Here is a 16588-nt window from a genome sequence, read left to right as displayed (position 1 = left end):
TAAACAACAAAGTGAAATTGGTGCCTTGCTCACTGTATAGACCCAACTTAGTGAATAGTTTATCGCGCGATAAGAATCCCGCGTTAACGCAGCACGTTAACGGCCCAGCACTAGTATATATATATATTTTTTTTTTTTCAAACCTTTTTATAATCGTTTGTTGTTGTCAGTGTTTCTGCGCTGATTGACGTCGTGGGAACCTCACCCATCGAGCTCCTTTTCTCGGTTTCTGCACGTTTTTCATTTCTTCAGAAGTATAACACTTTGGTTTTTTAATGTGCTAAGTCAAATCAAATCAGGATAAAATCAGTAACACAATCCAAAATACAGAAGACTAAAACCATTAACAATAATACCACCGCTCTTTACGTTCCAGCCTCGTCTCTGAGCAGAGAACCACAAACAGACAAACACATACTTTAACATCAGAGTCGCGTTTTATGGCCAAACAAATTCACACATACAAGGAATTTGACTTTGTGTTTAGGTGCAAAACAATTAATATAATGAAAGAATTAAAATAATAACTTTAGATAGAATAAGACATCAGATAAAAAATAAAGGAGCAATCTAAAAATATAAAATCAAACATAGAATATAAAGAACGCAAAATGTATGTAGGAAGGGTGCAGTGGAAGAGTTGTGCAGATTTGTTTGTGCAAAACAAGATTTAATTTAAATTTTAAACCTGTCAAAAAAAAAAAAAGTCCAAGAACATTTTTTGTGTATTGCCAGGTAGATTACACACAGGAATACTTTAAAAAGCAAAAAATACAACGCAAAAGATTTGTATTTATTTTTTTACGTTTGATTTAAATTATACAGGAATATATTTATTTATTTCTGGTAATTTACTTTTTTTTTTTTTTTTTAACTTTTATTAGTTTTTCTTCTTAAGTAATTTTGTGGAGTTTTTTTTTTCTTTATTTAAGAGGTGAAACAGGGAGAGAGAGCGGGTGACATGCAGCATATAATATTTGTATTTGTATTTGTTAATATTTTAGATCATTTTCTTGTATCTTTTTTATAATTTTAATTTTAGAATTTTTGGGGTTTTTTTGGGACTGTTTAAGGCGGAGAGAGACGATGACGTGCAGTAAAAAGTTGAGGTTGGGATCTAAGGCAGCGCTGTGGCGAGGACGTCTCCTCTGCACGCGCCCCAGTTTTCTTGCACCTTTGACCTTATTTCTGGCTAAATGTTGGTCCATGTGTCGCTCGTTGCCTCCTCTACATGTTTCTTAGAGAAATGAGACCAATGCGTGCAGGTTTTTGAAGGGTTAACTGGAAGCCTGGTGCCGTTTGTGGCGTGTTGACGGTGTCGGTGTGGTGATGCGTTTGGGCTGCAGGTGGAGCTGCAGACTCACAGCAGCTGTAATTTAACCCTGCGAGCCTCAGAGCTGCAGGTCTGAGGGCTGAGCTCAACAGAGTTTCAAAATACAAGAAATATTCAGGTTTCAAATCATTTTTGGAGCATGAATCCACACACAAACAAATGTTCTCCCCCTCTTTTCAGGTTTCCTTCTGTAACCATCGTTAAAAAATTAAATGTAGTCTTAAGATGTAAATTTGCATTTAAAGGGTTAATCTGTTGTCTGAGTCTTCCCATAACAGAAACTACAGCTGCATCTCGGAAAATAGAATATCATAAAAAAAAGTTATTATTCTTAATGTAACTTGATTCAAAAAGGTAACCTTTCATATGTTTAGCCTTTTTTAATGATAATGTATATAATATAATAATAATATTGTATTAAATATATTAAAAATATTTTGTAATAATCAGAAATCAGAATATTTTCTAAGATCATTCAAAGAGTTATAAGTACGTTCATTAATATTCTCGGTACTAACTTTTTCACGATATTCTGATGTTTTGAGATGCAGCCGTGTGTTTTAACGGCCTGTAGATGGTTAAATGTGCACAGAGTCACTGTGATTGAAGAGATACGAAGGGTTGATCTGTGTTTCTAACGGTTATGGTGAAATGTTCGGTGTCCGGGACCGTTTGTCGTACCGACTGGCTCTCTGAACGCTGCGTTTGTGTTCCCGTCGTCATGTTTCGGATCCCCGCTGAGCTCTCCGACACAGTGACGTACTTCACCCCTCAGACGACGCTCAAACACATTTAGACTCGCAGATGTTTATGGACGCAGATCGATTTGTTCTGCTTTGTCGTGAAGAACCTTAAAAGTCATAGAATTAGCAATTTTCAGGAATGGAAAAGTTTTGAAAACTAGATTTTAAAGTTTTTAAAGAAGTCATGAAACTTTGTTTCACAAACACATGATGTGTTTGAGGACGGTCCGAAATCGGAACATTTCTGACATTTCCAAGTTTCTGGCTGATAAATGGTGAATTCTTTGATGATTTTCAGTGAAAACATGTCTTCCAAACCTGTTGCTCGTCAAAAAAAATCTTCAAAAATTACAATTTTTTTTTGTTGTTGTTGTTTTTTTAAATACAGAAAAAAAGTTGTTGTTTTTTTTAATTGTACATTTAAAAATCATGAAAAAGCTGGGGCGGCCTCCAGCTCATCTGGTAAAGTGAGCGCCCCAAATGCTGAGACGATGCAGCGCCACAGGTTCGATTCCAGCTTGTGGCCCCATACTGCGTCTCATTCCCCCTCTCTCCCTCATACGTGACAGTCTACATCGGTCCTATTATTAAAGTAACCCCCCCAAAAAAAATCACCTAAAAGTTTAAAGGAAAAAAAATCACGGAAATGTTTTCTTTAAAAATAACCCTTTTTAAAAAAGTTTAAAGAAAAACATGAGTGCGTTTTTTTCGCTAGCAATATCAATCGCAAAACTTTTCTTCGATCGAAATATGAGACGTAAAAATGTGGATAGAACGCAGAATCTCAATTTTTTTCTTTGAAAATCACCTCAAAATTGTGTGTCGAAAAAAACACCAATTAAAAAAAATCAAAAATTATAAAAAAAAAAAAAAAACGTAAAAAAATGTAGAGAAAAAAATCACCAAAAACTTAACAAAGAATTTTTTTTTTGAAAAAACTTTAAAAACAGTTCCCTCGTCACTCACAAAAAACAAACATATTTTTTTCTTAAATACAAACGGCCAATTTCTTTTTTTTAATCCCCTAAATATTTTATTTTAAAAAATCACCAAAAATTAGCTATTATAAAAAAATATGCATTAACCCTGAATTTCCTTCAGAGGCTTTTAGCTGCAGAGAAACCCGCCGATGACAGGCCGGTCGCTGGATCTGAGGGCGACATCGATTATTCATGCAGCGAGTGGAGCCGCCCCCCCGCGTGCTGACATGCGCCTCGCTCACTGAAGCCGATTAATTGGCAGGAGACGGGAGGGAGGGGGGAGGGGAGGGAGGGAGTCACGGAGTGGAGGGAGGGAGTCACGGAGAGGAGGGAGGCGGCGGAGCCTGAGTTACGAGGTCGAGTTTGAATCTGTTGCGGTCGTAGCACGGCGGCCGAGCGAGCCCGTGCACATCTGAGGGAGCCATCCATAATTTATCGCCCAGCCTCCTCCTCCTCCTCCTCCTCCTCCTCCTCCTCCTCCTCCTCTGGCCAGGAGTCTCCTCCAGCACGATGACCACACATCACCCCCGGCAGGAGTTCACCTCCAAGGCCATGAACGGCGCCGAAAAGAAGCTGCCGCGCACCAGCATCAACCTGCAGGAGTCCATCGCCCACCTTCACCCGCTGCAGAGGCAGCACGCCATCGAGCTCCACCGCCAGCAGCAGCAGCAGAATCGCCCGCAGGTCCAGGCGTCCCTGTCCACGTTCACCGCCTGCACCGTGCCGGCGTCCTGCCGAGCTCGCAGTCGCTTCCTCAACCTGCGAGACAGCGTCAAGAAAAGCCCGACCAAGAGCACCGCCAAGGTGGTCAGCAGCCTCGCAGGGAGCAGGCCGGAGATCCCCTGGGTGCCTTTCGCCTTCAGTAAGGTACATCGACCACGCGCTCCGTCTGCGGCGGGAGACCTTTTCGACCTACAGAAGCTTTGGTTTCGCAGTTTTTTATTGGAAAGCCTGAGCCGAGTCGAAAAAGTTCTGATGTTTGTAGCTTTGAGTATTCGAACCACCGAGGTTTTACGGAAAACCTCAGGGGTTCGTAGGACCGAGTCGTTCTCCGGAGGCACTTCGTAGCAACTTGTATTCATCAAAAATACTACGGAAGTTAATGGCATCGAGTATTTGTATCACCGAGTCCATACCAAAGAGTACTGAGATTCAGAGGACAGTCGTTCTCAAAAGATTGTGATTTTCATTCAAAATTGCCCCCCAAAAATGGCCTGAATTTTTCTTAAAGACTCACCAAAAAATGTTGTTTTTTTTCTTTCAAAATCATCAGAAATGTTCAAACAAAAACAAAAAATTCTTCTTATTATTTTTATAATTCTTTAAAAGTTACCAGAAATGAATAAATAAATAAATCGGAATTGTTTTTCTTAAAAAAATCGACAAAAAAAGAAATTGCCAAAATGTTTTTTTTTTTTCAAAAATTGCCAAAAAATGTTAATGAAAAAAAGGACAATATTTTTTCTTCAAATACCATCTAGAAAAGAATTCTTCAACAATGGCTGGAAACTTTTCTGAAAAAAAGGTCAGTTTTTTTTTTTTTTTTTTTTAAGAAAACATGCCTTCTCAGAACGATGCCTTTCTCAAAAGATAGTTCATAGCGTTGTGTATTTGTAGCGCGTTTTGTACGATTTGTAGCACTGAATTTCAAATTTTGTGTTTGGTTAGAAGAAAGGGGAAAAAATGGCCATAATTTTTTCTTTAAGAATTTCCAAAAAATGTTGTGTCTTTAAAAATCACTGATATGTTTTAGATACAAAGATACACGGTTTGGAAGGCCTGTTTTAAAGAAAAAAAATTCTTCAAATATCCCCCAAAAAACAACCAAAATTGCCAAAATGTTTTCTTTAAAAATTGCTGAAAATTAAAATAAATACTAGATCTTTAGGATTTAAAATAATTTCTATTATTTTAGGACATTTCTATTTTAGGACATGTCTGGGGTTTATCGGAATTTCTAAGATTTCGTGTTTCTTGGACTTAAGGACGTTTCTGGGATTGTAGCACATTCAAAGGATTTTTGAATATTTCTAGGATTTAACGACATTTCTAGGATTTTAGGTCTTCTCTTGGATTTTGGGAAGGTTTTAAGATATTAGGACATCTCTAGGATTTTGACATTTCTGTTATAGGACCTGTCTTGGATTTATCAACATTTCTAAGTTTTCATGTTTCTTGGACTTTAGGACATTAGGAAGATTTTAACATGTTTATGGTACTTTTGAATATTTCTTGGATTTTAGGACATTTCTAGAATTTGATTTGTATTTTAGGACATTTATAGGACTTGTTGACATCTCTAGGATTTTACAGCATTTCTAGGATTTTAGGAATTTCCTATTTCTACAATTTTAGGACGTTTCTAGGATTAGGGCATTTCTCAGACTTTAGGATACAATTAAAACATTAGTTCCCTTTTCAGGGCTTAAAAAATGATTTGACAGGCTTGAAATATTTACGTGTAATGAATATACAGCTTCCTCAAGTTTACCTTTTTGAATTAAATTACTACGAGTAATAACCGGTTTCACGATATTCAAATTTCTGGGATCTGTCGTGTGTCGGGGGCGCTCGCTCCCGTCGTCCCTCCTGTCGGGTTCAAACATGAACTCTGTGCCGCTGCGTTTCTCACCGCCGTTTGTATTCTTTGGGAGCAATTAAGCCTCTTTGTCAGCGGCTTTTCCGAGCGGCGCTCCAGAAGTAGGGCTGCCGGATCAATGCGGTCGATGTGCGGGGGCTAATTTTAGCGGCTGTTGGTTTTCCATGGGCTCCACGTTCTGCTGCTGCAGCACAACAATTAAGCCTCTCCGAAACAGAGCGCCACTTCCTGCCAGCAGCTCCACGAGCTCCTGCTCTTGTGTAATAAAGGACACTGTGACGAAGGCCGCCTCGCGCTCTCTGCTCTTTATTTTCATTTTATACGATTTTGTTTTGGTTTCTTTATTTATTGATCAGCACATTTACAAACAACAAGGCAGGAGCCGAATGGTTAACTAAATAAATCTACAAATAAATAAGATCTTAAATAAAAGTCTGTACTTAAAAGAAAAAGCAAAATGATAAATACAAAGTTCAAAGTAGGATATGTGCGTTGATGCTTAAAGCTGAAATTAATTTAAAACCACAGCTGAAAATGCAGAAATATATTGCAAAGTGCTGAAAATATCTGTAAAACTGTGAGAAACAAAGCTGAACTGCTTTAAACTGAAGAAGAGTCGACCTGGTGGAGTGTCGGAGGAAGAAGAGAAATATTGAATAAAAATGTTTTAAAAAGAGAAATATTTTAGATTTTAGGCATAAAATGTAAAAAATAATGAGAGCATAAATGTCCCTGAAAAGCAAAATATTTTGACATTTGAATGGTTTCTGTGGCTGAAAGTAAGCAAAGGTAGTAGTCGATTAAAAAAATTACAGAGAAGTACTACTAGTAATACCAGTAGCAGTAGTAGTAGTTGTAGTAGTGGAAGCAGAAGAAGTAGCAGTACTTCTGTTACTACAAAAAGTGCTAATAGTTGCAGTTGTAGCAGTAGCGGTACTAATAGTAGAAGTAGTGGTATTAAAAGTAGAAGTAATTTTAATACAACTAATAGTAGTAGCAGTATTGATAGTGGAAGTAGCTGTAGTATTAGATAAGATAAAAAAAATAGATAAAAGTCAAATTGCCAATGAAATAAAAATGAAATTGCTAAAAAGTAGTTGGAAAAAATCTTTAGTTTCGCGTCTTTAGTTTGGCCCACAGTCACGAGGCGGCGGGCTTTATGACCTGTGCTGCCGCCGGCCACCAGGGGGCGTCCAGATGTTCAGCTGCACTCTCGGGGATACTCGCACTGAAATGTCCGCTGCTTTTCAATGATTAGAGACAAATGGACATCCGTCCCCTGCTGAGACTGTGCCGAGGGACGGGGGGATTTGACACACACACACACACACACACACACACACACACACACACACAGGTCAAACTGTGTGGTTTAATCTTCTCAGAGCAGCAGATGGGTCGAGTTTTGTCACACCGCCATCATCCAAAAGGCAACAGTGTCAGGTAATCTGTCAATCACGCGACGTCTTCCTGTGATTGGCCGACCTCTGTGACACTGTGTGTGTGTGTGTGTGTGTGTGTGTGTGTGTGTGTGTGTGTGTGACAAACTCCTCCCAGCTGCAACACAGTGAAAACACACACTGCTCACAACACCTGTCAGTCAACATGGACATGTCTCTGTCCTCTGTCCTCTGTCCTCCTGCTGCTGTTCATCTGTGCCGCACTGTGTTTGTCTGACCTTTGACCCCTCACCATGCTATTGTTCAGCAGGCAGAGGCCACCCCGCCCTCCTCTCCCATAATCCCTGTGATCCCAGTCTCGCCAATCGCAGCCGAGTCCACCATCATCCCTCCGACGTCACAGGTTCCTTTTTTGTTGTTGTTGTTGTTGTTGTTTATTTTCCTGCACTCGTCTCTCAGCTCCATCCATCTATACATTTATCTGCTCGTTTGTTTGGCTGCTCGTCTCGCTGTGGCGTCCGCCGTCCAGCTGATGAAGCGAGCAGATTAGAGGCAGAGACAGTGGGAGAAATGCCACACTGACTGACTCCACACACACACACACACACACACACACACACACACACACACACACACACACACACACACACACACGATTTTTAAGAGCCCATCTGGCTCCTCCCGGGCAGAAAGTGAGCGAGCGATCGAGGCGGACGCAAAGAGCGTGAGCGAGTGAGCGGCTTTAGAGCTCGGAGAAGAAGCAGGGGAAGCCTCGCCGCGGACTCGGTTGGACTGATTTCGGGCTTCATGCTGCAGCGCTGCATCTTCTGCAGCGTGAAATGCCGCCATGTACGTACGTCTCCGTCCTCACTAATCTCTGCCCAAATCCACTCGCTTCCTGTTTGAGAGGACGTCTCTTTTATCCGCCGCCGCTTGTGTTCAGTGTGTAGCAGGGTGGAGCGCTGTGGGAGGTCGCCCAGGTGTTGGGGATATATATTTTTTAAAATATTTTTTTAATTTAATTAAATTTTGTTTATTTGGCGGTGATGATGATGATGTGTCGTCTCTCCTCAGGCCAACCCTCCTCCTGTGGTGGTCAACACGGACAGCCTGGACACGCCTCCATACGTGAGTTCACCTGCAGCAGAAACACACACGTTTTTACCATGTCTGACTGTTTGTTGATTGTTGTGAATCGAGGCGAATATTCGGTTTACGAGTCGTACGTGACAGCAGAGGACGCGACAGGGTCCCAAAGATTCTGTCATTATCCTTCATCACCTTGAGAGATTTTCCTCAAATTTAGCACAAACAAGGATGGACTGACTAGATACTGGTGGTCAAAGATCAAGGTCACGGTGACATGTAAAACATGTTGTGGGCCATAACTCAAGAATCCTTAAGTGTGTTTTCCAGTTTAGTTTGTCTAGTTTGGTACATTTTTATTTTATTTTTTGCTTTTCTGATTGGATTCTTTTATGTGGATATAATTTGTATTTGTGTTTAAAGTCAGAACATTTGAATGTTTTCAAAATGAATAAAAATTTAAATGACAAAAAAGAAATGTAACAAACGTCCACTTGGACTAAAGGATGAACTGATTAGATATCGGTGGTCATAGGTCAAAGGTCACTGTGACCATGTGTGTCTCATTCTTGTAAATGGTTTTCTTGAGATATCATATAAATAAGAATGAGACAGGTGAGGTCACAGTGACCTTGACCTTTAACCTATGACCGCCAATACATACTCAGTTCATCCTTTAGCCCAGGTGGATGTTTGTGCTTAATTTGAAGAATTTCCTGCAAGGTTTTCTCAAGATATTGTTGAGGACATTTGCACTAAGTTTGAGGAGAATCTCTCACGGTTTTCATGAGTTTTCGTGTTCAAAAGAAAGAGACACATGAGGTCACTGTGACCTTGACCTTTGACCTATGACCACTAATATTTAATCATTACACCTCTGAGTCTAAGTGCATATTTGTTTTAATTTGAAGAAATTCCCTCAAGGTTGTCTTGAGATATTGTCCGTGAGGACAGTTTAATTAAATTAAATATCCTCTAACTACAAAAACATTGAAGTGGATTTTGGGATGAACTGATAAGATTTTGGTGGTTAAAGGTCTTTGTGATGTTGCATTCATCTCTGTCTTGTGAACACGATATGTCAAGAACACCCTGAGAGATTTTACTCAAATTAAAAAAATATATAAAATAAAATATACATATATATATATATATATAAACCCCCAGTATTTTTTTATAACTATATAATAGCCCCAGTATTTTTTTATAACTATATAATAGCTTTAAACAAAGGCCATAATTAGAAAAAATAGAAAAATGCCTGAAACAATTTGTAATGAATCTGGAATATATTAAATTTTCACTTTCTTGAATAATTGATGGAATAATAAAATAAAATAAAATAAAATAATAATAAAAATAAATGTGATAATAGTATTAAAATATTGTACCTGTGTATATACACACTACTGTTTAAAACAGTAATGATAAAAAACTATCTGTAAAGAGGATTTTCTACAATGTAAAAGCTTTAAAAAGCCATCAGACATTCACACGTCCTCTCACGCTGAGTGGCTGCAGATCTTCGACAGTCGCGTTGGTCTCAGAGTCGATAACGAACTGAAGGTGGCAGAGCTGTTTCCTGTCGTCTCTGAGCGTCCTCGCCGGCCTCGCTCCTGGCGTCGGTCCAGTCTAAATGAAATTGGCGACAGAGTCTAAAGAGCCGCCCTCTGACTGGCTCCGTGATGGCGGAGATGTTGGCTGCTGTCAGCGACGTCCCGCTTTATCTCTGTCGGCTTAATTTGCAGAAGAACGAAGATGTTAAGAAAATAAGAAAAGGAGGTTTGAAAAAGCAGCTTACTCTGGCCGGCTCCTCTTCCTCTTCAAATCCAGAGTCACATCAGTTCAGAAACACTGCAGCGAGGCTTCTTTACTCACTTTATTCTGAAAAACAAAAAACGTTTCAGCCCAAAATATTCATTTTTTGTTTGATTTCTGCCTCTCAAACTCTTTTTTTAGCTTCAAATACATAAAATGCTTTTGTTGTTGCAAAGCTGTAGTCACACAAACGTATGGGTTCTTAAAATATTAAGCGTTGTTAAATATAAAAAACCTTTTTGCAACCTCTCACAAGGGATTCAGTGTGTAGTTGTGTGTCTTTGTCATGTTTAGAGATAAATTTCAACATTTTTGGTTCAAAAATGAAAACTTTATTTTGATATTTTACAGAAAACTAAAGTTACGCTCAAAGAAATATGTCCGTAACAATTGATGTGAGAGGAGAACGCGCTGTATTTGTCCGCCAGTGCTGATGGATCTGTGTGTGTCCGCAGGTGAACGGGACGGAGGCTGATTATGAGTACGAGGAGATCACGCTGGAGAGGGTAAGACGACAAGCAGCCGACCTTTTTTCAAATTTTTCTTTTTGTGTCACTGACCTGTTTTCACGATTTGGCACAAACATCCACTGTAGAATTCGGTGGTCAAAGGTCATTGTGACCTTGTGTCTATCCCATTCTCCTGAACACAATAACTCAAGAAGGCTGTGAGGAAATATGCTCAAATTTGGCACAAACGTCCACTTTATGTCAAGGATAAACAAACTTTTGTTGGCTGAAGGTCACTGTGACCATGCATATGACTCCTTCTCATGAACACAATATCTCAAGGACATCTTGAGGGAATTCCCAGAAATTTGACACAAACGTCCACTTGGATTAACGATAAAGTGATTAGACTTTAGCAGTCATAGGTCAAGGTCAAGATGTTCCTGCCCTACACATTGTCATGAGCGATCTTAAAAAATCTTGATATCTCAAGCAGGGCGTGAGTGAATTTTCTTAAATTTGGCACAAACTTCCACTTGGATTCAGTAATGAACTGATTAGAATTCAGTGATCAAAGATCATTTTGACCTTGCATCCATCTTGTTCTGGTGGACAAAATATTTCAAGAAGACTGTGATGGAATTTTCTCAAATTTGGCACAAACATCCACTTTAAGTCAAGGATGAACTGATTCATTTTGTGGGTCAAAGGTCACTGCGGCCATGCGTATAACTCCTTCTTGTGAACACAATATCTCAAGGACATCTCGAGGGATTTTCTTCAAATTTGGCTCAAACGTCCACTTGGACTCAAGTATAAACTGATCAGTATTTGGTGGTCAAAGGTCACTGTGACCTCATAGATCTGAGATCCTCTGTGTGTGAAGTTTTCACAGATATGGGTGGAAACTGTGAGAGAAACTCGACTTGTTCGCAGAGGTGTACAGCGGTGTGGCGTTCATTCAACTTCAGTAGTCCTAATTCGCCATCGTATTTAAAAAACCTCCAGTAATTTATTTAAAATATTTAAAAGTTTCCAAACATGTCGTAGATCTGGTGAAATGAGGACATAATGAATCAGCTGTGGTGTGTTTCTGTTTAATGCAGCTGTGTTTTAATCCCTCTCTCCGCCTGTCTTGAAATCTTCTTTGTTATCTCCCGTTATCTCTTCTCGTCCTAATTCAGCTGCGTTTCTTCAAGTGCAAATTATTATCAGAGCAGCGTGAATAAAAGCCGTCTCTGCCAGCTGAGTCCTGCAGGAGCTGCAGCTCGTCTGTCTGTAGGCTGAGCGGGCCTCGGGCTCGGGACTCTCGTTTTCGTATTTCAGTTTCTTCGTGTGTTAGTAACGGGGGAGTCGAATTCTGTCAACATTTGCATTTCTGACAGGAAATGTAGGTGTGAACAGATGAATGCAGTGATGTCAAGAAATCTCATCGTCAGGCTCAAACCAGCCATGAAAAAATCATAAGGAGTATTATTTGTGTATGAAAGCCTGAAATATCTCTTAGATGAAAGAAGCAGTTTGCATTTTTGTTAAACTTGTCTGTCTCTGCAGCAGAAAGACACAAATACTTGTGAAATTTGTGCAACATGACAGAAAAAAATGAACTTTATTGCATATTTTTAAATGGAATATTAAGAGAATTATAAATATAGTTATCTGGACATTTTTCTGTCAACTTTTTTTTTAATATTTTATTACAGCTTATCTGCAAATATTTTTTGTCATCTTTTACTAATTGTTTTGCTGTTCACGGAAAGTTTCTTGCGAAGTTGCTCATTACGTTTTTTCCATATTTAAAAAAAAAAAATCAAACCAGTTTTCGAGAAAGTTTACGAGAAAACTGATGCCGATCCAGGTGTTAAAGAGTTAAGGAGATAAGAGCTTTCTGTTCTGGTTTTAATGTGATGATTCAATGATGTTAGATTTTTTTGTTTTTAAATGACCAGAGCAAAATGATGAACAAAAACCATAAAGATGAAAACGCTCCTTTAAGTTTCAGAAAAGAGCCGAAATGATTTTTAAAAGTCTGCTGGCTTCAAAGAGAAGAAATGATTTCTTCTTTCATCTTTAATGTCCATTAAAAAACAAAACACAGAGAATTCTTTGAGATTTGTTTGTCTAATACTTGTTTGTTTTTATTGTGGTTGCCATGGCGATTGTTTGCGGTATCCAGGGGAACTCGGGGCTGGGCTTCAGCATCGCCGGCGGCACAGACAACCCTCACATCGGTGAAGACCCGAGCATCTTCATCACCAAAGTCATACCTGGAGGGGCCGCCGCTCAGGACGGACGGCTCAGGTGAGACCACACACACGCGCTCACACACACACACACACACACACACACACACACACACACACACACACACACAACGTAATAATCAGGCTACGTACGTCATAAAAAATCCTGAAAAAGTCATGGAATTTAAAAAATAGCAACACACAGGCCTGGAAAAGTTTGAAATCTAAATACACCCTGAAAGTTTTGGAAAAGTCCTGGAAGTTTGATTCACAAACCTGTATAATAACACATGATGTGTTCAAGGACCATCAGAAATGTAAAAACACAACCATGGCTTTCTGAACAGTTTGTGATGCGTGGTGTCATGAAGGTTTGGAAGGCGCATGTTTTCTTTAAAAATCCACAAAAGTTTTTAAAGAAAAAAAGGAAATGGACAAACATTTTTTCTATAAAAATCACCAAAAATTAGAAAAAGAAAAAAAAATCACACACACACACACACATTAATAATTTCTAATAATTCTTTCTATCTCTTTTTATACAAAGTAACATTTTTTTTTATTATTTATCATTTCCTTTTACTAATTTCTTGCATATTTTTAAATGACCTTTTCACGTTTTTTTGAAGAGAATTAAACGTTTTTAGTCAAATTTCAGAGGTTTAAATACTTGTGAAAGAAAAACTGATGTCCATCCAGGTTTCAAGGGGTTAAGAGTTGGTGTCTTTTACCCAGAAGCCCCTGCAGCGTCCTGCTGCCTTTCACTCCTTCATACATAATGCAGCCGAGTGAGTCTGACACACCTGATCCAGGTGATGAAGATGAGCTGCGGTCTCAGGTTTCCTCCGACACGTGAACTGTGTGTGTGTGTGTGTGTGTGTGTGTGTGTGTGTGTGCGTGTGTGTGTGTGTGTGTGTGTGTGTGTCAGCAGTGAAGCTCATGTGTTGGACAAAAACCTCCGGTCACTTCCTGTCTTTAAGTAAATTAGAACTGGACTTTCTCTTTTTTTTTTTAATTAAATTTTTTGGTGATTTTTAAAGAGCAAATTGGCAATTTTTACAGGAATAAAAAAAATTCAAAAATTGTAGTAGTTTTTCTTCTTCACTAGTTAAAAAAAAGTTTATTCTTTAAAAATTTACTGTGTTTCTGTTCATTGATCATTTTTTAAATGGAAGTCCAGTTCTGATCCTTTTCTGAATTCATGATTTTTAACCGCTTTTATATTGTAATGAAAAAGAACCGATAAGGAGTTTCACCGGTAGTTTCATAGAAAGCATGGTCTTTGAAATTTAAAAATATCGCGTAAACAAAATGACACATCAACGCTCAAGGTTTTCTGACGGATATTAAATTATTATTATTAAAGGAAATAATGAAATATTTGAGGAGCAGTGTCATTTGTTTTCTCTCTGAAAGTGACAAAAGAGGATGGAAGATCTTCAGTCTGGATCATCTGACCGAATTAAAGTTTAGCTGCCTAAATGTGGGAGATGATTGACAGCCGGTGGCTTCCTGTGTTACAGGGTTAACGACGTCATCCTGAGAGTCAACGAGGCGGACGTTCGGGACGTGACCCACAGCCGAGCCGTGGAGGCGCTGAAGGAGGCCGGCTCGCTGGTGCGGCTCTACGTCCGCAGGAGGAAACCCGTCTCAGAGAAAGTGATGGAGATCAAGCTGGTGAAAGGACCCAAAGGTGACCGCCAGGCTTTTATTAAAAACATGCGGCCAGATCGTCTCTGCTGCAGAGGAGCTTCGGGGAAAACTCTCTGGGGCCCCGCAATTATTCAGACAAGAAACCGGACTCAAGAACAAAGCCTCAGTTTCCACGGAAACATCCTAAAATATGCTTCTGGGCTGTCGTGTGTGAAATTATCAGCAGCATGTTTCAGGGAGACTTCCTAAACCTGGAATACTCAGCCGGCTCTGCTGCAGGGCCACAAAAATGACAGGGGGCCACATAATTACAGGGGGCCACAAAATGACAGGGGGCCACATAATGACGGGGCCACATAATGACGGGGCCACATAATGACAGGGGGCCACATAATGACAGGGGGCCACATAAATGACAGGGGGCCACATAATGACAGGGGCCAGTCACAGCAGCCCAATACATGTTCCAGGGTTTTAGGATTTTAAAACATTTGTAAGATTTTAGGGTGTTTCTAGGATTTTAGGACATTTTTATGATTTTTGGATGTCTCTTGGATTTCAGAACACTTCTGGGATATTATAATAGTAATAATAATAATAATACATATAAAGCGCTTTTAAAAGGAACTCAAAGATGCTGTATTTTAGGACATTTCTAGGATTGTAGGACATTAGGGTGTTATCTAGGACGTCTGGCTCTTTTCTCTACTTTGGTGCAGTTTTATTCACTCTGGTACTGCATTTATACTCTAAAGTACAGAAACAATTCACAGTGTCCATCACTTTATTTTTTATTGTGCTCACATTCGGCCCTCAGGCTCTAAGTCGAGTATCATTCCTGTAAGGTGCAGGTTGTTGCTCGTTGCTGGTCTAACGGTCCGGCCCCCCTCTGGTCCTGGTGTGTTGCAGGTCTGGGCTTCAGTATAGCAGGCGGCGTGGGGAACCAGCACATCCCGGGCGACAACAGCATCTACGTCACCAAGATCATCGAGGGAGGAGCTGCTCATAAAGACGGGAGGCTGCAGATCGGAGACAAACTGCTGGCTGTAAGAACGCCGTCCTGTCGGCTTTTATCGAAACGAGACTCGTGGAAGCAGCAGGGCCTGAAGCCCACTGCAGTGTGTCTCGGACTGAGGAGAGAATAAAAACTCTTCAGGACTTATAATATTTATTCAGTGTAGCTGCTACCTCATCTGTTGGTCTGAAAAAGTTTAATAGTACATTAGTACATTTTTGGTGATTTTTAAACATAACAAAAAAATCACACCATTTAATTTTTAGAGGGAAAAAAAACAGATTTTTTTTTTAATAATAATGAAAAAAAATTCTGTAAAAAAATCACCAAAAATAAAAAAAAGAAAAGAAAAAATCGCCAAGATCTTTTTTCAGCCAAAACAATATATTAGATTAAAATAATAAAAATAAAAATAAAAACATGATACAGAAGTCACTTAAGATAAAGATTTGAGCTCACTAATCCAGGAACATGCACGTTAATGTGAAAGATGGAGATTATTTATATCATATTAATGAACTGACCAGTGTGATTTGATGTAGTATCTGAAGCAGTTTGTTTGGGTCCTTGTGACGTGACGTGACGTGACGTGACGTGACGTGACGTGACGTGACGTGGCGTGACGTGACGTGACGTGACGTGACGTGACGTGGCGTGGCGTGGCGTGACGTGGCGTGTGTTGTCCTCTCTGTGCTCAGGTGAACAGCGCTTGCCTGGAGGAGGTGAGCCACGAACACGCCGTCACTGCCTTGAAAAACACTCCTGACGTGGTCTACTTGAAAGTGGCTAAACCCAACAGTGTCTTCATGAACGACAGCTTCGCCCCGCCCGACCTCACCAACTGTGAGTGACGCCTTTTTGTTTTCTGTGTTCAAACCGCAGACTTTTTCTTTCCCCTCAGAGGTTAATTTACGTCCTCGTCACTTAAAACGCGACAGTTAAACTGGTCTCACCGTCTGAAATCTGTTTGAAGGGCTGAGATCAGAAAACTGACGGGAGGCCGAGGCCAGTCGCAGCAGCCATCATGTTTCTAGGTTTTAGGACATTTCTTGGACTTTAGGACTTTTTCAGAATTTAAGACACTCACAGGATTTTAGGACATTTTTAGGATTTTAGGATGTTTCAAGGATTTTAGGATATTTTTAGGATTTTAAATTTCAGGAGATTTCTCTGATTTGAGGACATTTGGGGGATTTAAGTCAAGTCAAGTCAGTTTTATTTATATAGCCCATTATCACAAAACATGGTTTGCCTCAGAGGGCTTTACAG

The 16588-nt window shown here is 39.7% G+C and overlaps 1 protein-coding gene across 1 annotated transcript; it reads left to right on the top strand.

Moving 5' to 3' along the window:
- Nucleotides 1-7335: 7335 nt before the first annotated feature.
- On the top strand, nucleotides 7336-16206 carry LOC121951929 (disks large homolog 1-like; the record flags this gene model as incomplete). The annotated part of the gene is made up of 7 exons (XM_042498423.1): nucleotides 7336-7458; nucleotides 8130-8183; nucleotides 10415-10465; nucleotides 12585-12709; nucleotides 14175-14344; nucleotides 15214-15350; nucleotides 16018-16206. Coding segments are annotated over 7 exons (813 nt in total), but the record flags the coding sequence as incomplete, so codon positions are not given.
- Nucleotides 16207-16588: the final 382 nt, after the last annotated feature.

This window comes from Plectropomus leopardus, chromosome 12 (genome assembly GCF_008729295.1).
Source record: "Plectropomus leopardus isolate mb chromosome 12, YSFRI_Pleo_2.0, whole genome shotgun sequence".
NCBI classification, from domain to species: Eukaryota; Metazoa; Chordata; class Actinopteri; order Perciformes; family Serranidae; genus Plectropomus; species Plectropomus leopardus.
The sequence above is the reverse complement of the archived record's forward strand: the minus strand, read 5'-3'. Positions and strand labels throughout refer to the sequence as shown.